The sequence below is a fragment of the Labrus bergylta genome, chromosome 14 (assembly GCF_963930695.1).
Source record: "Labrus bergylta chromosome 14, fLabBer1.1, whole genome shotgun sequence".
Lineage (NCBI taxonomy): Eukaryota > Metazoa > Chordata > Actinopteri > Labriformes > Labridae > Labrus > Labrus bergylta.
In genome coordinates this window covers 2,026,749-2,050,283 of record NC_089208.1, presented here as the reverse complement: position 1 = coordinate 2,050,283, position 23,535 = coordinate 2,026,749, and the positions used below count along the sequence as shown (strand labels likewise).

The following is a 23,535-nucleotide window of genomic DNA, read 5'->3' as shown; positions in this document are numbered from 1 at the left end:
TTTATTATTATATCATATAAACGGTTTGAGAGGAAACATCGAGCAGCTCAAGAAGGACAAGAAACTTTATTTGGACCACTGGTCATGATTCACCCAGAATCTGTACTGAACTTTAACCTTCCGGTTCTGATGGTATTAAACACCTTTACTTCCTTATTATTATCAAAGCAGATATTCAAACATTTTAAAATTATAATTAATAATTCATTTATTTAATATTCGAGGTGAATCTGAACACTTTAGCTCCTGATAGTCTCAAAGATATAGAATCTAATATTTACATCCCGTCCTAACTAAGCCCCGCCCACAGAAATCCGCGTCACCCGGAAGTACGTCACGCCGCTGAAGCTAAAGATGCTTCAACTGCCGTTTCACTGTGACTTTAACATTAAGTTTTACTCAGTGGCAAACTTTGGCCACACCTAGATCCTGTGCCACTTCCACACACGCTAAAAAAAATACTTAAAAAATAATAATATATAATTTATTTTTCTGTCCGTGCGTTTGTTTGTGTGACGGCGAGTCCCGGCGGTGTAACCGGAGAGGGGCCTCAGAGAGGGAATGCAGGACTGCAATGGAGCACAATGGTATCCAGGTAAAGCCGATATTATTTCCTAATAAAGGTCGATTTGTGTCGCCTTCAGCCAGCGGGCTTTCCGACCTGTTGACGTGGGGAATATTTTCACCGAGTGTCGCTGTGGATTCAACGTGAAATTCGGCGTTTAATTTGATTTCCTTTGAATGTCGTATTGATTGTGTTCTCATATCAAGCAGCAGCAGCGAGAGTTGCTCTGACTGCAATTACAACTTTATTCAACCAGGCTCAACTTTTTTTTTTTTTCCTCCCCGCAGAAAGGTGGAGAATAACCGGGGAGATGTTTTAGTGTTCGCAGCGGGCCGCCGAGCTTACCGTGTCGGCTCCTCACACACACTCAGCCGTTAAATCCCTTTTTAATATTTCTGATATTTCACCGTGTTAATGATTAATTTCTTTGTGTGTCGTGTCGACAGTCTCCGCGGCTCCTCTGCTTACCAACCCCCACCCTCACCGACCGGCCGAGCACAAATACTAAATATCCGCGTTAAAGAAAAATCAGGAAACTTTGCAGCGACACGTCGCGTCGACATGTTTGATTTGGTGAATTTATAAAAGCTGAAGGTCTGGGTGTCGACAGGGACGAGGGGGGCTGCAGGGCTCTTTTAACCATATTGATATTATTATCAAATCCCTCCCGACATTTTGTCTCCTCCGTAATTACCTCCCTTTGAGGAGGAATGTTCCGTTTTTAGACTTTAAATAAAGACACATATTAAACCATCCACATTAAAGGCTGAATCTTTTTTTAATTTCTTTCCTGTGTTTTAATAAATATAAAATAACAGCAGGATATGAAATGATTAAACGTCAGCCCCTCCATGTGTTTTTTATATTCTGCTTTAAATATTAATATTCTGCAGAGATTAATTTATTTCAATAACAGGAAATATCAGCCAAGGTCAGGACTGTGTTTATTGATTCAAAGCTGCAGTTATATTATTATGATTATTAATATCTGAGTGTTTTCTTGCTCTCCTCCTGAAACTGTAAAAACAACAAATCTTTTTCTGCATTATTCTCAGAAATATCACGAGAACTGACGTAGGCAGGGCGCAGATTAAGGTTTCCATCTTAAATTCTTTACTGTGTCTCTAACTCTCTCTCCCCCCTCTCTCTCTCTCTCTCTCTCTCTTTACTGTTTCTCTCTCTCTCTTAACTCTCTCTCTTTACTGTTTCTCTCTCTCTCTCTCTCTTTACTGTTTCTCTCTCTCTCTTAACTCTCTCTCTTTACTGTTTCTCTCTCTCTCTCTCTCTCTCTCTACTGTTTCTCTCTCTCCCTCTCTCTCTCTTAACTCTCTCTCTCCCCCCTCTCTCTCTCTTTACTGTTTCTCTCTCTTTCCCCCCTCTCTCCCACCCCCCCTCTCTCTCTCTCTCCCCCTCTCTCTCTTTACTGTTTCTCTCTCTCTCTCCCTCTCTCTCTCCCCCCTCTCTCTCTCTTTACTGTTTCTCTCTCTCCCCCCTCTCTCTCTCTCTTTACTGTTTCTCTCTCTTTCCCCCCTCTCTCCCACCCCCCTCTCTCTCTCCCCCCCCTCTCTCTCTCTCCCACCCCCCTCTCTCTCTCCCCCCTCTCTCCCACCCCCCCCTCTCTCTCTCCCCCCTCTCAGATTATATTATGTGGTTTTATTTTCCTGCCTCAGTTTCTCCACTAGTCTGACCCTGCAGCAGCAGCAGCTGTATTCATAGCTCTGTAAAAACACGTTCATCGTCCTCCGTTCTCTTCCTGGTTTAAGTTATTTACAATAGAAATCATTTCAATACAAAATAATTAATGGATTAGACATAAATGACTCAAACTATCATGATTTATTCAACCTTTAATCCAGGACAACCTGAAACATCTGACTGTAGGTCGTTTGATCTGAAGAGTGAAATCATGTTTTAATGTATCTGTAAATATTCAGAGCTGAAAGAGTTAATCCATGAATTAATTATACGTTCATTACTGAAACTTATTTATTAAATAAACTCCAGAACAACCTTAAACATCTGTCTGTAGGCGTTCAGCGCCATCTGAAGAGTGAAATCATGTTTTTAACTTGTTTCGACTTTTCTTCAGATTCCTGTTGTAATCTGACGACCAATCAAACGTCACCATTTTAACACATTTTAGTTTAGAAAGTGAAAAATACTTTTTATGTTTCTTGCTCATGAAGACACAAACAGTCGGAGCTGTAAGGCTGGTGTCCATGTGGCGTTCGGTTCTGAGCGCCGCTCTTTTCCACATGTATGATGTTCCCCGTAGTTTTGTCTCTTACGGATCGTGTCTTGGGCTGTATCCGAATTCAATCTGTCTCAATCTCTACTCAATCTGTCAGTGGTCAGTATCTACTATCTGTGCTGTATCTGTTACTGTTTAGTACCTACTGTTCAGTAGGCAGATATTTGTTCCTACTTCTTCTGATTCATTCAGTATGAAAGTGACGTCATTTACCCGTTTTTTTTGTTTAGCCTTATTCAAGAAGAGTAATGCTCATATACAGTCAGGTAAACAAAAAACAATATCACAATGTAAATCAAGTAAAAGATTAAATAATTAAATAACATACAGTACATAAAGAACAAATGAAAGACAGTAATATACAGAATATAAAATAAACAATAAAGACACATTTAAATAGTTAAATCATTATTTAAATAGTTAAATCATTATTTAAATAGTTAAATCGTTATTTAAATAGTGACATCGTTATTTAAATAGAGGGGGAAAGGTTTTATAATAATGCAGACATTTGTTTTATTTTCTGTTGTTAATTTAAAGTAGTGATTTCAGTCGAGACTTTAACTCTAGATTAAAAATTGATTAAATTAATCCACGCTCGTTTGTTTTGATTTGGAGGCAGATGAGACGTGACGATTTACGTTTAATTTTGCACTGCATTGTGGGTAAAACACAATTCATTTCCTGAAAGCACGCATCCGATCCATACTGCATGAAACCAGGAAGTTAGTATCCACACTGAAATGTTCAGTATACTGAGGTGGACCCAAAAAATGACCACTGAATGACCACGAGGGTTCAGTATACTGAAACTACATACTGAAAAGTACTGACTACTGAACTGTGGATATTCAGAAAGGGCCTTGTTTCCACATCCTCCCTACCCTCACCAGGAAGTAACCCTCTGTAAAGCCCCGCCCTCACCAGGAAGTAACCCATTATTAAGCCCCGCCCTCACCAGGAAGCAACCCTCTGTAAAGCCCCGCCCTCACCAGGAAGTAACACATCCTCATATTAAACTACATACTGCACGCTAAGCCTACCGTTAGCTTACCGTTAGCAACACACTCGAATTCGGGTCAGGTGACATACTTCTGGGTCGAGCTCCTTGCGATGAGCTAGCATCAAGCTAACGTGACGTCGGTCCGTAAATATAAGTCAAGAATCAGATTTCCGATTAATTAACTCGTTCAGCTCATTAAGCAGAAAAAACTAAAACTGACTAAATCAAAACCGATAAATCGGCCGATATTAGTATCCAGTGACCATCGCTATCAGCTGATTTTATCTCTGATATTACTCGATTTATTCATCTTTCAAATCATTTTGGGTTTCATTATGTAACACGAGCAGTTCTGTGTCACCAGCAGGGGGCGCTGTGTGGATCACACATCATCTCTCTGCAGAGAGTCGGGCGGTGACGCTCAGTTACTTTAACGATGAGGGAACGTCTCGTCTTCATCTTTTATAAAGTTTGAAATCTGCTCTGAGGGTAAATGTTTACAAGAATAAAATGATCATAAAGTTACATCAGAGAAAGAATAAGCCGATACCGATCATCATGTGATTTCTAATATCGGACGATGTTATTGGCTGGATAATTGTGTTCTGACCCTTTAAATGATGTGGTCAGTTTCTCCTCTTTACTCTTCTCTCTCCGTCATTCTGACCGCACGTCTTTTTAAACCTCTGAAGTTATTGTTGTTGTGTTTCTGGACTCTGAGTTTGATTAGTTTTCCTGAGGGTTCGGCCGTTTTCTTCTAGCAGACTTCAGAGCGTGTTTGGCGTTCAGCGGCGACCTCCTCCGTGACGCAGATATTCTGTGTTTCATTTTAACAGTCGTTAGACAAAGTGACGGCGAGCTCGTTGTTTTTCTGGAGATTCTTCTCCGTAGTCGCACATTATATCTCTACATGACGTCGTTCTTCTTCTTTTCTGTAATGATGACGTCGTTCTTCTTCTTTTCTGTAATGATGACGTCGTTCTTCTTCTCTGTAATGATGACGTCGTTCTTCTTTTCTGTAATGATGACGTCGTTCTTCTTTTCTGTAATGATGACGTCGTTCTTCTTCTTCTCTGTAATGATGACGTCGTTCTTCTTCTCTACATGACGTCGTTCTTCTTTTCTGTAATGATGACGTCGTTCTTCTTCTCTACATGACGTCGTTCTTCTTTTCTGTAATGATGACGTCGTTCTTCTTCTCTACATGACGTCGTTCTTCTTCTCTGTAATGATGACGTCGTTCTTCTCTGCATGACGTCGTTCTTCTTTTCTGTAATGATGACGTCGTTCTTCTGTTCTGTAATGATGACGTCGTTCTTCTTCTCTGCATGACGTCGTTCTTCTTTTCTGTAATGATGGCGTCGTTCTTCTTTTCTGTAATGATGACGTCGTTCTTCTCTGCATGACGTCGTTCTTCTTTTCTGTAATGATGACGTCGTTCTTCTGTTCTGTAATGATGACGTCGTTCTTCTTCTCTGCATGACGTCGTTCTTCTTTTCTGTAATGATGACGTCGTTCTTCTTTTCTGTAATGATGACGTCGTTCTTCTTTTCTGTAATGATGACGTCGTTCTTCTTCTCTGTAATGATGACGTCGTTCTTCTTCTCTGTAATGATGACGTCGTTCTTCTCTGTAATGATGGCGTCGTTCTTCTTCTCTGTAATGATGACGTCGTTCTTCTTCTCTGTAATGATGACGTCGTTCTTCTTCTCTGTAATGATGGCGTCGTTCTTCTTCTCTGTAATGATGACGTCGTTCTTCTTCTCTGTAATGATGACGTCGTTCTTCTTCTCTGTAATGATGACGTCGTTCTTCTCTGCATGACGTCGTTCTTCTCTGTAATGATGGCGTCATTCTTCTTTGTAATGATGACGTCGTTCTTCTCTGTAATGATGACGTCGTTCTTCTTCTCTGTAATGATGACGTCGTTCTTCTTCTCTGTAATGATGACGTCGTTCTTCTTCTCTGCATGACGTCGTTCTTCTCTGTAATGATGACGTCGTTCTTCTTCTCTGCATGACGTCGTTCTTCTCTGTAATGATGACGTCGTTCTTCTCTGTAATGATGACGTCGTTCTTCTTCTCTGCATGACGTCGTTCTTCTCTGTAATGATGACGTCGTTCTTCTTCTCTGCATGACGTCGTTCTTCTCTGTAATGATGACGTCGTTCTTCTCTGTAATGATGACGTCGTTCTTCTTCTCTGCATGACGTCGTTCTTCTCTGTAATGATGACGTCGTTCTTCTCTGTAATGATGACGTCGTTCTTCTTCTCTGCATGACGTCGTTCTTCTCTGTAATGATGACGTCGTTCTTCTTCTCTGTAATGATGACGTCGTTCATATCAGCGCTGTGTGCAGCTCGTGTTTCTGCTGCGGTGACATTTCTTCTGTATCTGTCTAAAAATTGATCGTGGGCCTGCTGCAGCTGTAGAGCCACGGGGGGGGGGGTGCCTGTGGTGGGTATTTGGGTGGGGGGAGAGAGAGAGAATGTGAGAATGTTCTGCATTAAGGCGCCAGCAGCAGTTTGTTTATAAAGAGCTCAAAGAACCCAAAAAATATTTAATATCAAATCAGTTTATGAAATAAAGTAGCTCAGGACTTGGGTTGGGAACCAGAGGGTCGCCGGTTCAAGTCCCGGTGCGGACCAAATATGGAAGTTGGTCTGGTAGCTGTAGAGGTGCCAGATCGCTTCCTGAGCACTGCCGAGGTGCCCTTGAGCAAGGCACCAAACCCCCTCCACCAGCTCAGGAGCGCCCGCTGTGGGCCGCTCCGTCATTCTGACACCTCTGCCTTAGTGCATGTCCAGAGGATCCTGTGTGTGTGTGTGTGTGTGTGTGTGTGTGTGTGTGTGTGTGTGTATATTTCAGCCTGTGTGTGTGTTCATGACTACAGAGTGTAAAAACAGAATTTCCCCTCACGGGGATCAATAAAGTAAATCTTAATCTTAATGAGCTAACTAAAGAGCGCTAACATTAGCATGCTAACACAACAATGCAGGACACAGTTAACGTGAAGCTACGAGCTAGCTAAACTAAACACGTAGCTTTGATATAAAGACAAATATTCTCATTATAGTGTCGTATAGAGGACGCTGCTGCTCTGTCTGACACTTAAGCGGCGTCTTTTCCCGAGGTAAGACGTGACGTAAATAAACAACGTGGAAGTAGCGGCCGTAGCAACAGAGTCCGCTACACGACGTTATAATGAGAATATTTGTCTTTATATCAATGCTATGTGTAATCCAATGGAATGACATCATCCACAAAAGAGAGGAGAACAACAAACTGACCAACAGAAAACAGAATGCAGATGTTTAATTAGAGCACGGAGATCGTAGAGGTCGCCCGCAGACACTTTAGGCAGTCACTTTATAAACGTCATTCTCTTTCTATTGGCTCGAGGTGAAATCTCCGGAGTATATGCTGCCGCGTTCAGACATCAGCTCACTCAGATATTCTGCGGATAAAATACTCTGGCCGGAGAAACTCCGGGTAAAGTCCGCGCGAAAAAAGCGTCTGTTTGCGTTCACACAGCCTAAAGAACCTCCGGGTAGACTAATCTCCGGAGTTTTTCAGGAGATTTCTGTCTGTGTGAAAAGGGTTTTAGTGTGTTGTGTTGTGTATGAAGATGTTTCCAGGTGTTCTGCAGAGTCAGCTGATATTAGTTTTCAGAAATGAATAAAGAATAAAAGAATAAAGATCATGCAGGTTTCAACTCGTCACTCTGTCTCAGTGTGTCGGTGTTCAGGCGTCTGCAGCTCCTCTGATACCTGCACATATTTTGGGTAACTATCAGGAGATCAGTGTGAGGTGTTAATGTGTAACGTTTGGAGTGTGTGTAGTCTGTTATCATGCTGCACAATGATTGTCAGAGGTGTTCCAGCCTCTGCAGGACGTACGCCGTCTGCACGCCTGGGAGGACGCTGCTGCAACATTTCACTTGATGAAGAGCTTATTTAACTTGTTTCAACACTGCGAGCGTTCTGCAGGATGTTGAGCTGTGAGGCACAACCAGAGAGGACGCTGTAACTGCCAATCTCCACATAGTCGTGTGCGCCGCTTCCTGTCACTCTAGTCATCGCTCCCGTCTCCACGTCACGTGCTGCGGTCCGTCTCTGGAGCGTGCCAGCAGCGCCGCTCCACTCTGCTGTGTTTGAAATACGCAGCACGCGTCAAGCTGTACAGACTAGATCGACCCGGACGGTCCTAGAGTCACAGCCACGTCTCTGATTGGTGGAGCTCGCTGATACCATGGCAATGTTTCCCGCCTCTCGCGATCTATGCAAATGGATAGTTTCGCTTGCAGGCTAGCTAGTTAGTTAGCTAACAGTAAGTGTGCTAATGACCTCGTTCTGCTGCAGTGAACGTAACACAAACTAGAAGATGTTACATGTTTTAACAGTATAAACACGAGAACAACCACTTGAGTTACAAGAAGAGGCATCATTCGAAATGCATTGTGGGATGGGTAGTTCCTGACTCCAGAAAAAAAGCGTGAACACAGTCTTGTACTTTGTTTTTCCCAGTTTTTTAACACCATTTTGGCGCCAAATCAAATGTACTATAGTCACTAGTAATGGGGTAGCTGGTTGTCATGGCAACGGGCTTCAATTTCTAGACCTAAAGATTTTGTGAAATGTCATTTGAGGATTTGAAGGGAGAGATATACTTCTGGAAGCAGAGCTGTTGATGTAATATTTCCTCATCTGGGATTTCAGCATTTCTCTGTTTGAAGGTGAATTTCTGTTTCTTTAAAGTCTGAATATAAATATGTGATGTTAACTCTCTCTCTCTCTCTCTCTCTCTCTCTCTCTCTCTCTCTCTCTCTCTGTCTCTTTGTCTCTTTGTCTCTTTGTGTCTCTCTCTCTGTCTCCCTCTCTCTCTCTCTGTCTCTTTGTCTCTTTGTGTCTCTCTCTCTGTCTCTCTGTGTCTCCCTCTCTCTCTCTCTCTGTCTCTCTCTCTCTCTCTCTCTCTCTCTCTCTCTCTCTCTGTCTCTCTGTGTCTCCCTCTCTCTCTCTGTCTCCCTCTCTCTCTCTGTGTCTCTCTCTCTCTCTCTGTCTCTTTGTGTCTCTCTCTCTCTCTCTGTCTCTCTGTGTCTCTCTCCCTCTCTCTCTGTCTCTCTCTCTCTCTATGTCTCTGTCTGTCTCTCTCTCTCTCTCTCTCTCTCTGTCTCTCTCTCTCTCTGTCTCTCCCTCTCTCTGTCTCTCTCTTTGTCTCTCTCCCTCTCTCTATCTGTCTCTCCCTCTCTCTCTCTCTGTCTGTCTCTCTCTGTCTCTCTCTGTCTCTCTCCCTCTCTCTCTCTGTCTCTCCCTCTCTCTCTCTGTCTCTCCCTCTCTCTCTCTGTCTCTCTCCCTCTCTCTCTCTCTCTCAGTGGTTGGGTGCTCCCTCCTGCCAGCGAGGCAGCTACGCCTTCTACAAGTCGGTGAGCAGCCGCGCTGAGCCCGACGGTCCGGCTCAGGTGTGGCGTCTCGGGGAGTTTTACTTCATCCGCTGTGGACCGCAGGACCCTGTGTGCATCGCTGAGGTCAGTGTGGGAGTGCTCCTTTAACAATTCAGCCAATCAGGACTCAGTAGCAGCGTTCAAATAATTTGTGTAGGCAGCTCGTCTCCAGTTCCACGTTAAAGAACGTTTGACGCGATTATTTGGCTTTTTTCAGCGTTCTCGGGTTTCAAGGCGTGCACTGAGTACACAGCAGCCGTGTGTGTTTCACTCGTGCTGTACGTCGTTTGAAGCTCGTTGAGATCACAACCATGTTAACCCTTTCAAGGTCCAACCAACAAAGCCGCTACAATCTACGCCAGACCGACCACAAACACATGACCATAAGTGGTCGAGTTTCTTTTCTGTCCTCAGGATTTGAGACACTGCGTTGTTTAATGATCGTTAGTTAAAGATACGAAGCGCTCTGGTTTTAAACTTCCTGTTGTGACCTTCCTGACTCAAACATTATACCGCTGATATTTGTACATGGTGATGAATTATTTAAAAAGTTAGACATGAAACTCCCCCATAGAGCAGGAATGGAACGATCCATGTGCTCGACTGAGACTCTGACCAACGACTCGGTGAGTACTCGACGATACGGGGTCACCTCTAGTCTGAAGGAAAAGTGAAATGTTTCTGATTGCAGGAACATCAGCAGCAGTGCTGTTGAAACGCCTGAGAGTCACGCCTGACCTCCAAACAGCTGCTGCTCGCCCTGACAGTTATCTGTCTCTGTTGTCTTCACTCTCATTCAGCGTCCTGCACGTCCAGATTTATTATGCCTTCACTTACTCCTCACAAACTTGTATGTGTGTGTGTGTGTGATCATAAATAAAGTTAAGAGCTGCTGCAGATGCTCTGCTCGGTCTTATCTTTTTTTAAACTGAACTTCTGTTACTTATCTGCCGGCCGACGCTGTGTCTGACATTTCACTCAAGGTGACGGAGATTTCATTAAAGAGTCAGTGAAGAAATCTGTGAATAAACAAGATATGTCTCCGTCATGGACGATAAGAGTGTCAGAAAATGTCTGACTGGAAGGATTTAAAATAGTTTTGTCATGTCTTCATTTAAAGCTGCAGAGGCTCGTTCACACACGCTCTCTGTAACCGTCCTGAGGAGCTCGTTCACACACGCTCTCTGTAACCGTCCTGAGGAGCTCGTTCACACACGCTCTCTGTAACCGTCCTGATGAGCTCGTTCACACACGCTCTCTGTAACCGTCCTGATGAGCTCGTTCACACATGCTCTTTGAAACCGTCCTGATGAGCTCGTTCGCACACGCTCTCTGTAACCGTCCTGAGGAGCTTGTTCGCACACGCTCTCTGAAACCATCCTGAGGAGCTCGTTCACGCACACTCTTTGTAAACGTCCTCACACACGCTCTCTGAAACCATCCTGAGGAGCTCGTTCACACACGCTCTCTGTAACCATCCTGAGGAGCTCGTTCACACACGCTCTCTGAAACCATCCTGAGGAGCTCGTTCACACACGCTCTCTGAAACCATCCTGAGGAGCTCGTTCACACACGCTCTCTGTAACTGTCCTGAGGAGCTTATTCACACACGCTCTCTGTAACTGTCCTGAGGAGCTTATTCACACACGCTCTCTGTAACTGTCCTGATGAGCTCGTTTACACACGCTCTCTGTAACCGTCCTGAGGAGCTCGTTCACACATGTTGCTCACAGAGGGAGGTGTTGCCAGTCAGAGAGGAAGGGGGCGGTTGTAGTGTTTATAAGAAGTCCAAGATGGCAGGCGGGTCTGATGCTGTGTTTTCCTTCCGATCACTGTGTCAGTGGACAGATGCACAGGATAAAAAAATAGGATTTTTAGAATGGGTGTGTATGTGACTTCCTGTGCTTCTGCAGCCAGCCTCTAGTGGACACTGGAGGAACTGCAGCATTGTGTACTTCATCATCAGCTTTTTTCATTAATGGCTGATGTTGAAACTTTGTTCCCGTCTCGTTCAGGTGACCTTGCTGTGGGAAGACCAGACACGGCGCCACCTGCTGGCCAGCGCCAGACTCTACTTCCTGCCTGAGGACACGCCGAGGGGTCGGACCAGGGAGCACGGAGAGGTGGGTCAAAGGTCACACTGTAAACCGGATCCTCTTCATTACAGATAAAGTACTCCCAACTGTTCACGGTACGGCGTTTCTTCAACATGTTAATGTGAAAATAAAAATTTGGTTAATTCTTTACTTTTCAGACTTCACGTTCTTTTATCTAAATTAAATATCTGTTTCTAATTTACCTGAAGGTGTTTCCTTTAGTTTAGATTTTAAAATCATATGAGGACATGTTTCCTGTAAAAGACATGAGGGCTAGTTTATAATATAAATATAAGTATGTGCTAAACAAGATCACAGCTGACAAACTGGAATGGGAGGAAGTTTAAAGTGGGTGAACAGTTTGTCACGCTGTTCACACGGTCAGCGAAGCTTTAAAGGACGCCGTCACAGAGCGACACTCAGCTGCTGCTCGTCTGAATCAAAGGCTCATAACGAGGAGGAAGTCAACCTGAAGAGGAAACATTTAAACTCTGGAGACCAGAATCTGTCTGTAGGACCGCCCCCATCGTCTCCAGAGCAGATCATGGAGGTTAATATCAACACGCCTCAGGAACATCTGGAACACCTGAACCAGATCAACATCCGGTCTGAAGGGGGATCAATGATCCCCCACTGGAGTCTTTAATGTTTCTGAATCTGAAGCATGAAAAGTTGTGTAATACATTAAAACATGAACGTCACTTCAACATGTGCAGCCTTTAAACTCTTACATCAGCGTGACTCCTCCCCCCCCCGTGTGACGTCACCTGAGAGATGTTGGTCCCGTCTGTGAGAGAGAGAGAGAGAGAGAGTTTATCTGTTGTGTTTTCTCTCTTTGTGTTCAGGATGAGGTTCTCGCCGTGTCCAGGAAGATCGTGTTGCGGGTGGAGGATCTGGTGCGCTGGTCGTGCGTGGAGCCGACCGGTTGGAGCGTCGAGACGAATCTAGAGACGCCAGCGTGCGGGACGAACAGGCTCCTCAAATCTCTGCAGAGCAACAACAACATCACAAACAACAAGATGAGCGAGCCACTCCGAGACAGAGATGACAGTAAGAAAACACAACTTTTAAAGTGTTTCGCAGCAGGACGCCATGTCGGGTTTCAGGTGTTTAATCGTCTTTTGCATGTGGTCGTTTTGTTCTGAACATTCGGCGCCGCGTTCGAGCTTGGAGGTTCACTCGTCGTTTCTCTTCTCAGATGAGCAGTCGGACAGTCACAGCGTCAGAATCCTCAGCTACCCGCAGTACTGCCGCTTCCGCTCGCTGCAGAGACGCATCCAAGACGGAGCGAGGGGGGCGGTGCTGCAGGACCTCCACCTGCTCGCTCTGGGCGGAGTCAAAGCGCTGCCGAGCACTCGACTGATGTACTGCAGAGACACCTTCAGCCACCCGACACTGGAGAACAACGCTAGCTTCTCCTGGCAGTTCAGTGAGTGAAACGCCGTTATCAAGGCGTGTTAGTTTGTAAACATGCAGGGGGGGGATCCAGGACCCCTCCCCACCCACCAACCAGCTTCATCACCTTTGTGTTCTCTTCTGCCGCAGGATGTCCGTCTCTCAGTCTGCGAGGGCGACCTCGCAAGAGGAGAGGACGAGACGGCAAAGAGTCGCCCACCTCCGGCCAATCAGAGTCCTGGATCGACAGGATGAAGGTTTGATCTTTGATGACCTCATTTGAACGTTTAGTTAAGGTGTGAGTGTTGACCTTTAACCCTGTCTGTCCGCCCGCCCTCAGGAGAATGTGATGGGCAGCGTGGAGGCGGGCTGTGAGGGCGGCTGGCTCCCTCACCCTGAAGAGCAGCTGTTCCTCGATCAGCTGTTCACCTTCATGGACCGGAGCGGCTCGCCGATCCACAAAGTGCCCAACCTGGGCTTCAAGAAGAGTGAGAGGCTGCGTCTGTTATATAAGAATATTTATCTCATCAAAGTGGTGCTTTTATTTTGACATTTCCCTTTTGTAACGTTCTCCTTCCTGTGCGTCCTCAGTCGACCTCTTCCTCATGTACTCCGTGGTGAAGAGACTGGGAGGTTATAAAAAGGTGAGTCGCTTCATTTTGTTCCTGTTTCCCTGCTCTGAGGTTCAGACTCTCTGCATGTTCAGAAGTTTCACAGCACGGGACTACTTCTCCTCGTGGGAGTGCGCCCTAAAAGTAGACGTGTCTTCACAATCTTCTTTTTAAACATTGCTGTACATAAATAAACAACACGACTTCAGAAGGTCAACACTTTTTTATATTCAGGTCTAATTACAGGTGTTTTTTTCCTCAACTGTTTTTAGGTTCTTGTTTAAATCTCACATATATTTTTATCCCTACACGGGTTATGTGACGTGTTTGTTTGTGTCTCAGGTGATGATGTCATGATTGTTTGTTTGTGTCTCACGTGATGATGTCATGTTTGTTTGTGTCTCAGGTGATGATGTGTTTGTTTGTTTGTGTCTCAGGTGATGATGTGTTTGTTTGTTTGTGTCAGGTGATGATGTGTTTGTTTGTTTGTGTCAGGTGATGATGTGTTTGTTTGTTTGTGTCTCAGGTGATGATGTCATGTTTGTTTGTCTCAGGTGATGATGTGTTTGTTTGTTTGTGTCAGGTGACTAACGATCGTCTGTGGAAGGTGGTCTATAACGAGTTGGGAGGATGTCCCGGCAGCACCAGCGCCGCTACGTGCACCAGGAGACACTACGAGAGGTCAGAACACAGAACAGATCAACAGATTTACCCAGAATGCACCAGGCGTCCTGTGACCACATGTTTTATATCTCAGGCTGATGCTTCCTTACGAGGAGCACCTCCGAGCAGCAGGAGGAGGAGGAGGAGGGGGAGGAGGAGGAGGAGGAGGAGGAGGAGGAGGAGGAGGAGGAGGAGGAGGAGCCGAATTCAAAATCCCAGATCTACCCTTCCCCCTGAAACCACGAGGGATCAGAGGCAGGAAGCCGCTTCAGAGAGGAAGAAAACCAGGAGCCAAAGCCAAGGAGAAGAAGACGACCGCTCCTCCTCAACCTGTGAGTATCAGCGTCCTCAATAATAATAATAATAATAATGATAATCTTTATTTATAGAGAAAACAAATAGGCAGGTCATAGAATAATAAACAAGGCAAGATTAAGGAATAAAAATCAGTTTTTTTATTCTAGGAAAATTCCAGGAATTCTAAAAAGTGAAAATATTAACAATTTAAAATCAACAAAACTCAGGAAAGGCTCGCCGGAAAAAGTGTGTCTGAAAGCACACCATCCTCCAAACAAACCCAATAAAAGCTCATCTCTTGTCTTCCAGCAGATAGTGAACCCAAACGGCGCCATGGTGGTGAAGCGTGGTCGAGGTCGGCCGCCCGGAACACGCAACAAGGCCACGCTGATCGCTCAGGCTAAGCTGCTAGCTCAGCAGCAGGCTAAAGCTAAAGGAGCAGCAGAGTGTCAGCAGCAGCTGCTTCCAGCCAGAGCTGCAGGAGGAGGCGGAGACAGCAGCACGCACAGGGTAAACACTCTGCACCTCACTGCAGAGATTCAAGAGTCAAGATTTGTATTTGTCACATGCTCATACAGATGTGCAGTGAAATGTAAAGACTGTTCCGCAAGGCCATGCAATAAACACTCAAATTACTAATACACATAAATACAGTAAAATATAGAAATATAATGTAAAATTAAAGAATAGAAATATTTGAATGTACAAAATATAGAATGATGTAAACAGTGTAAAGTTTCCAGGGTGTCAAAGTGCAATGTGCAGATTGTAATGTGTGGTGTGTGTGCATCATGTAGTCAAGATGTATGTTAACGTGTGAACTCCACAGAATCCCTGCTGGATCTGACCCACGCTGACAGAAGGCCCGACATAGATCTAATCATGATAATAACAATAAATTACATTTATATAGCGCTTTTCTAAATACTCAAAGACGCTTATTCGTATTTATTATTTAGTTTCAAAGTTTTCTTTTCCTTCTACAATCATCAAAATACAGGCGGCTGCGGTCACATGACCTGGTGTGAAGGACTAACGACCTCCTTTCTTCTTCTCTCCTCCCTGCAGCCCATCCAGCCGGTCATCCTGACCCACAACATGCCCCTGACCCCTGACCTCTCCCCCCTGTCCGCCCCCTTCCTCCCCTTCCAGCCCAAACTGAAGGATCTGAAGACGGAGCGCGGGGAGTCTGCAGCTCCCACCGTCCTCCTCTCCACGCTGCCTCGGCACTTTGTGGGCGGAGCTCTGGGAGGGTTCAGCCCCATCAAAGGGGTGTGTCCTCTAGACGTCTTCAGAAACCGTATCAGCCTGCAGAGGGGTCCGGAGAGTCCCGCTCTGACCCCTCAGGACCCCAACCAGCACCTCCCCACCATCTTCACCCTGCAGCCCAAAACGGGAAGTCCGGATTCCCCCCATCCAAGCACGGACCGGACGCCGCCTCAGCCCCACCCCAGCTGCACCGGTTGCAGTGCGGACGACGGGGCCCAGAGAGGGGGAGGCCGGGAAGCAAGGACCCGACCCCCTCTGCCCCCCCTCAGGGTCCTTCCTCTGAACCTGGACTGCAGCGTCCAGGTGTGTCAGCTGATGAGGACTCGTCTGGGCTCGTCTCAGTTCCAGACCTTCACCCGCCGCCTCTCTGAGGCCCTGTCCCAGGACCTGAGCCCCAAGCCCCCCTGCTCCCCCATCACGCCCCCCCCAGAGCAGGCCCTTCCCCTCAACCTCAGCAAACGCTTCCCCGCCAAGAGAGCTGCCACGGATGGACCAGAGCCCAGTCCAACAGCTGTCAACGGGACCTCAGACCAGCACATGTCCAAGAAACCAAGACTCAGCACCCAGACCCAGGACCTCAGCCCGGGGGACCAGACCGGCTCTGCAGGAGGAGAAGAAGGAGAGCAGGATGTGGAGATGAAGAACCAGGAGGAACCTGCAGACCTAAGCTCCCCCAGCAGGATCAGGGCCTTCCTGCTCGGGTTGCCCCCTTTTCAGGTGAAACTGGAGGAGGATCTGAATGGGACCGGGACCAGGTTTGGAAAGTTTCTCCCCCCAGGATCTTTAGTGGAACAGCAGAGGACCGAGATGGAGCAGGGAGTGGTAGTAAAGGAGGAGGAGGAGCAGCCATGTCAAACTAAACAGGAGGATTCGGATCCCAGACCCTGCTCTGGTCCTGGTCCTGGTCCAGCTGAGGTGAGGAGTGCGGGGCCTTCAAACACAGACACTCACTGTTTTTAGAGTCGGCGCTCTCTTTGTAAGCATGAGAAAACTGCCCCCCCTGAGTCCAGGATGAGTGGGCCTCAGAGCGGGCTCAGTGAGGGGTTTTTGGACCTGTTGGATCTGGCTCGTGTTGGATCCTGAGGATGAGGAGCGAGACGTTTCATTTCTTCATCTTTCAGAACATTTGAGCCTCGACGGGTTCTGATTTTTGTGTCTTTCTTCTTCTCGATCACGTTGTTGATATTTGCAGAGGAACGACGACGCAGAGACAATCATTGATCAGTTTCTTTCCTTTTTCATTTCTGTGTCTTAAAATGTAAAAACAGAAACACAAACACTGCCATAACGAGGGATGGGGATCCCAACGCCAAACACGCTCTTTAAAAAACCCCAAAATCAAAAACACGAGCTCATCGAGTCTCGTGGGTCCGACAACGTCACGCTATCTAACGAGTCGTTTATAAAACCGATTGTCTAATGAAGTCTTTTAATTAAATAGAAGAACCAGCAAACAGTTTTTAAACCCCTCAAAGATTAATTCTGGTCATCTGAGGATGTCTGAACTAACGGAGAGGTTTCAAATTTTACCAAAGAAAAAAGGAGGAAGTGAAATTAAGATGTTTCTTTCAGAATATTTGACTTAGCGAGCACGACCACCATGACCCACCAGGTCGACACTGAGCGTTAAATTAACCACAATGCACCTTCGACTATTGTCATCCTCCTCCTCGTCCAATCAGAGCCCCCCATGGTGACACCATTCAAACTTGTATCAAGTCCTGAAAGAGAAAAATATGAATCCAGTGTTCAATCAGCGGGTTCGAAGCTCGTTAGCTAAAAGGTTACATTATGATGTGTTCAAGGTCAGGTCGGTAAAATGACTATCAGAGAACAATCATATGTCATCATGATGTTCTTAAAGCCAACGTCATGAAGAAGAAACTTCAGGTTTAGGTAAGAAAAGATGAATCAGATCTGATCGTGATCCCCATCCCTAACCCTCATAACACTATAAACTATTCAATGTGACGCTGAACACGACTTAGTGGAAATAAGAATTACATAAATGGGTGATGCTATGCATCGAGACTTCATAAATGAGCATCTGTAGTTCTTTAGTTTTTAAATCTCTACATCTGTAGAGAGATGGTTATTTTCTGATAAAGTGTCCTGATGTTATCTGGAGCTCCTTCACGTTATAGCTCGTTAAGTGAAGCCTTTCTATAGTCCTGCTCGTTAGCTCAAATATATCAACCTTTCTTACACACACGTGCCTTAAACAGCCGGCTTCACCGCCTGCTTCAAATCCATTCAGTTGGAGAGATACCTTGATGTTGGACCTCTTTAGTTTCCCTAACCCTCCACCCCCACTCCTCAGCATGTCTGTCCTTTAAATAACAAGAAACTAGAGTACCCCTCATCTTAAACCTCCCGAGAGAAACCAGAGTACCCCTCATCTTAAACCTCCTGAGAGAAACCAGAGTACCCCTCATCTTAAACCAGAGAAACCAGAGTACCCCTCATATTAAACCACAGAAACCAGAGTACCCCTCATCTTAAACCTCCTGAGAGAAACCAGAGTACCCCTCATATTAAACCACAGAAACCAGAGTACCCCTCATATTAAACCACAGAAACCAGAGTACCCCTCATATTAAACCACAGAAACCAGAGTACCCCTCATCTTAAACCAGAGTACCCCTCATCTTAAACCAGAGAAACCAGAGTACCCCTCATATTAAACCACAGAAACCAGAGTACCCCTCATATTAAACCAGAGTACCCCTCATCTTAAATCAGAGAAACCAGAGTACCCCTCATATTAAACCTCCTGAAAGAAACCAGAGTAACCCTCACCTTAAACCAGAGTACCCCTCACCTTAAACCAGAGTACCCCTCACCTTAAACCAGAGTACCCCTCACCTTAAACCAGAGTACCCCTCATCTTAAACCAGAGAAACCTCCCGAGAGAAACCAGAGTACCCATCATTTTAAACGCGGGGTTGCAGAAAAGACCCGACCTTTTCCACTCGAAGATTAAACCATAAATCGTAAACTCCTGGAAACACTGCAGCAAAACGTATTTCTCTGGTTCTAATATTTAAAGGTTTGTCTGTAAATAAAGTGAACATTTAGAGTTTTGTTGTATTCCACTTTTCTCCAAACTTCCACCACCGTGCATTGGCGACCACCACTTAGCCTTCATCACCAGCAGTGTATAGGATGTTCATGCTGGTTCTTATTATTGCTTTTCTTGGGTATCATTTTCATCTGCGTTATCAGGGTGAGCGTATCCCATCATACATTTGGGTAAATGAGAGAGTTCATGATTTACGGTAACAGGAGGCGTTGACTTTAACGCCTGTTTGTCAGAAATCATAACGCATTTAACCCAGTTAGTGTGAACGTACAGAATGGGAACGTCACATTTTGTATTCCTTCTAGTCTCCTGTTTTTAATCTAATTTTAATAATCTAATAAAAACATTTAAGTTGATGGTTTTAGGCTGCGACACATTATTTGCCTGTTGACATCGGCATGAACCGATGTGAGTAACCGATCAACTTAACGCTGGCATCTAGTTTTCCAATCTCTGATTCAGAGAAGAGGTTTTTTATTGTGCACCAAAAGAAGTCGTGACACAAACATCGGATTTCCCCGATTGGTGCGTCTCAATATGAGCGATGACTAGCCAAGTCAAAGTCAGTTATTATCACACGCTTTAATGGTTTCCCTTCATTAGTAGCAGGTTAACTGTTTTCCACCTGTTTCTAGTCTTTGTGCTAAGTTACGTTAGCCATCCTCTGGTTCATATAAAGTGTACAGACATGATAATGGTCTCAAACGTCTTGGCTAACGCTCCATGAGAGAGAGAATTCAGGGACTACTAAAAATGTTAAATTCAAACAGACTTCTACTTAAGATCAGCTGATTCAGTCTCTCCAGATTTTATGTCAATGATTGTTTAGAAAGAGAAATCCAACAGATACCATTCACGCCTCGTCACCAAAGATTATGTTAGCTTTTTTAGTATAATGCAGCGCTCCAGCTAGCTCCTCCCCCTTCTCATGTAAAGTGCCAACACCAAACCCAGACTCCATGTTAGAAACATCAAGGTATCTTTTTAACCGCCGCCTTTTCCTTTGACTCGTTTGGTTTTCTGCCAGACGGACGTCGGGTCACATTTGCACACCTACTGTACAAACTTGCTTCACTTGTTTTTTTTTTTCCATATTTATATATTTGCCAACGTTTTGTTATTTTACCCGAGTAGTGGAATCATGTACGACAGCGAAATGACCTGGTGCTGTTTATTCTTAGTTATGTAGCTAATGCCATATTGTTGTTTTATTTTTGTGTCTAAAGCTGCAAATTCTTTCATCTCGGCAGTCTGACTTCTGGACTGCAGTCTCACGCAGCTTCTATTCCAATAAATCTGACTGCTTAGGAAAAGATTTGCAGTTTTTTTAAAAGATGTTTTTGACTGTTGGCCTCATGTGAGACGGATATGAAATGTTTCTGAATGAATGCATGAGTAGTTAATGTAAACTCAAAGCACACATAATCCACCGCTCATCACCTCTGAACATTTGGTGAAAAGAGTCTTTAGATTGTTAAGAAAAGTCACTTTTCACTGTGATGTCTGTTCTCTCCTCGACTCCAAGGAGAAAAACTTTGATTCATCTTTTGCAGTAAGAGTTCATATTTCTCAGAAAATGTAACAACAGATCATGTATTATTTTTTACATTGTGTCCATAAATCTTTTATTTTGAAGGTGGAGTTGTTTGTCTGAGCATGCTCAGTGCGTAACGGCCTCGCTTTGCTTCAAAGGAAGGAGTTTTGTTTTGGAGGGATGGTCATCGTGCGAGGACACGACCGGTCACTTCCTCGAGTAGAGAAGAAGAAAATGACAAACTGACTCTCGACCTTCAGAACGAAACGTACGGGATCCAAACACATTCATGGTGTTGCTTTAATACTTAAAGTTAACCTTAATGTTAGACTGCCATCATTACTTCCCCGTGGCGTCCAGTGATCGCCGCTTAACAAAACGCCTGGTGTATAAAACAATGAGGTCATCAGGTTCTCTCTCTGAGCTGCAGGACTCCTGATGAATATTTTAATAAACTTCTGGAGGTCAGTCGGGGTTTATAAACATCTCTTATATTTTCTTTAAGGTAAATGTTTTTGGACTGCAGTACCTTGAGTGACCACTGGGACACATTGGCAGCATTTTGCTGGTCCCCATATTCTCCCAGTGGGAAGCTTGGACTGGTTTCAAACTGGTGTGAGCCTACGCAGGGTTAAACTTGTTTCCTCGGCTTGTGAACATCAGAGTGCAACGCCATGATTTCATTTATACCAATGAGAAGCTCCGCCCTCTGAGCACGGCCTTCAAAATAAACTTCTTACAAACTACTTCCTTTGGAGTAAACATCGGCACCTGAGCTTTTTGCATTAGTTATTTTATTTTGTGCATGTTGATGACATCACGCCACTGAGGGCCTGCTGGGTCACCTAAAGGGGGGCGGGTCTTGTAGTCTAGCAGCATGTGAAGAGAGATGAGTAGGTTTTTCTTTGGTTATTTAAGCTTTAGTTTGTTAAGGTTCCTATCTTCTTTTTTTTCTTTGATAAAGTTAAAGACTGGGATGTTTACATTTTGTTCTGCATGTTCAGATTTGTTATCTCCGGTGTTTACTACTTCAGCATCGCTCGTTAGCGGCACTGCGCATTTACGTCAAATCAAAGTGCCTGATACCTGAACGTTTAATTTGCTCGTTAGCCTTCACGCAATTGACTTGAACTACGGCTCCTTTTGTCGCCTGATGTTTTGGGAATCCTGTGTTTCAAATTTGGATTAAACGAGGAGATAAACAACGACAGGATGCTCGTTCAGATCCCACAGCGAGCTAACTGGACCTACAGGATCTGACCGCGACTAGTGGCCACCTGAGCGCTCAGAGACGAGACTCATCCTGTGACGACATTCACACAGAGGATGATCAAATAACGGGTGCTACATGTGACATTTTAACATACACAAAACAAACAATGTAAAGACTGCTGCAGCTTCGTTAAACAATGGACGACCACATGATGGAGCAAGATTCTTAACGCCGAGCGGCTGCGACCGTCTCTCATTGTCTTCATCGGTTAATCTCAAAATGACTTAAAAACAAGACGTGGTTGGAGTCTGTCCTCGAGGCTGAAAAGACTTTCTGATCGTTTGTTGTTAAAAAGATGAAACAGAATCATTGAGCTCCAGTTACCGACGACACCTTCCGATATCTTCAGTTAACTCCTAAAGAAATCCATCATTATTAATTTCTCATGCCTGTGATTGAAAATGTTTCCATTAAACATCTGGAGCTGCAGATTAGTTTTCTGTTTAATGATTCAAATGGTTTCAGCTGCAGCGGGTCTTATAATCTCATGATGTTAAATTATTTCATATTCTCCGTTCACATCTCCGTTCAAATATCTCGCCTGAAATGTCAGTTTGAAGGAATGTAAAATATAGTCAAAGTAACGTCAACATTTAAGTTTGAGTTCAAAGTGACTCGTCTGAAGTTAATTCATTTTTAGATCTGAAACCACGAGCCGAGAATAACGACTAAACTTTAGATTCATGACTTTGTTGTTACGCCTGCTGGAGACTAAATGGAAAGGATCTCTAACATGAAGTCGTCGTTTTCCAGGAGCTTTAAAGAGTTTTATAAGATCTGCAGTCCCATCCTGGAGACACGGCAGCAGAATGTGAAATATGTGTGTATGTTATAAATGCTGCATGTGGCACCTTCTCACAAACTGTTGGATGTTTAGAATCAATGAATGTCTCGGTCACTTCCTGTGATTGTTTTTTTATCGCAACATCATTCTGCTCATGTTTTTATTTCCTCTTTTCTCTGGAACTAAAAAAAACCCAGAACAACTTAAAAAACACACAAATGTGCTTTTCTCTACAGAGCGTTCTGAGCTTTTGCAAAGTCAGTCTGACGAGAGAGCGGACGCTTTCTGCTAAGGTCAATTCCTGCGTGCACCTGAAACATCCACCAAGGTGTTTTTGAGTGGGAGGTTTTTGTGTTTCACGTCGAGTGTGTGATTTTATGGTTGAAGATCTGCAGCATCAACTCCAGTTCCATTTCATTATTTTAACAGCTGGCAGTGTCAGGTACCATTCCATTTTAACACTGTATATTTATAATAAAAGTAACCTGTTAATAAACATCAGACTGGGTTTCATTTCTGTCTTTTTGAAACGTCTGATGACAGATAAAGTAACTTCACACCTAAAGGGTGAAAACATTTTAACTTATAGGATGAATCGACACTTGTTTAATTTAGATGAAGCTTATGGAGAAAAGGGAAATTGTGAGACCTGATATCAAACCTTGAAATAAGTAAGTTAACATAAAGTATACTTTAAAATTAAAAAAGTAATAATCAGCTTCAAGAAGAATGACCACCTCCTCCACAATAAACTTTTTAAGTTTTGCATAGAGCCCAACTCAACTCAATTTTTATTTTTTAAGAGGATAAAATCTTAATTTAAAGAATTAAAAGTTGTAATGTTTGTGTTGTCAGTAAACAGTTATTTTATGTGAAAATGTTCCAAGTATCAGCTTAAAGGTTATTTAGTTTTTAAAGTTAATTTAAATATTTTATTTTTGGGCTTTTAATGGAGAGATAGGACAGTGGACAGAGTTGGAAATCAGGGAGAGAGAGAGTGAGGAATGACATGCAGGAAAGGATTCTCAGGTCAGATTTGAACCGGGGCTGCCGGCTTTGAGGACTACAGCCTCCATACATGGGGCGCGTGCACTAACCACTGCACCACCAGCCCCCCTATAAAGTTAATTTAAACAGACAATTTATAAGGAAGTGCGTTTAAATCATGTTTACTGGGTAAGAGTTCAACAAGCTGGAATTCCTCAGACTGACCACTAGATGGAGGCAGAACTCTGATATGAAGGAATTAATGTTTCTGTTTTATGAGATTAAT

The 23,535-nt window shown here is 44.3% G+C and overlaps 1 protein-coding gene across 2 annotated transcripts; it reads left to right on the top strand.

Annotated features, from left to right (window-relative positions):
* Positions 1–313: 313 nt before the first annotated feature.
* On the top strand, positions 314–22,763 carry zgc:77151 (uncharacterized protein LOC337153 homolog). 2 transcript variants are annotated; one of them, XM_065963264.1, is made up of 12 exons: positions 314–595; positions 9,190–9,342; positions 11,274–11,381; positions 12,200–12,404; positions 12,553–12,783; positions 12,900–13,006; positions 13,090–13,237; positions 13,341–13,393; positions 13,944–14,041; positions 14,118–14,355; positions 14,630–14,830; positions 15,389–22,763. In XM_065963264.1, the coding sequence occupies exons 1-12, from the start codon at positions 575–577 to the stop codon at positions 16,547–16,549; spliced, it is 2,724 nt and encodes a 907-aa protein (XP_065819336.1). In that variant the 5' UTR covers positions 314–574; the 3' UTR covers positions 16,550–22,763. The 2 variants fall into 2 exon arrangements, with proteins under 2 accessions (XP_065819336.1, XP_065819337.1); XM_065963265.1 differs by having other exon boundaries at positions 315–595; positions 14,633–14,830.
* Positions 22,764–23,535: the final 772 nt, after the last annotated feature.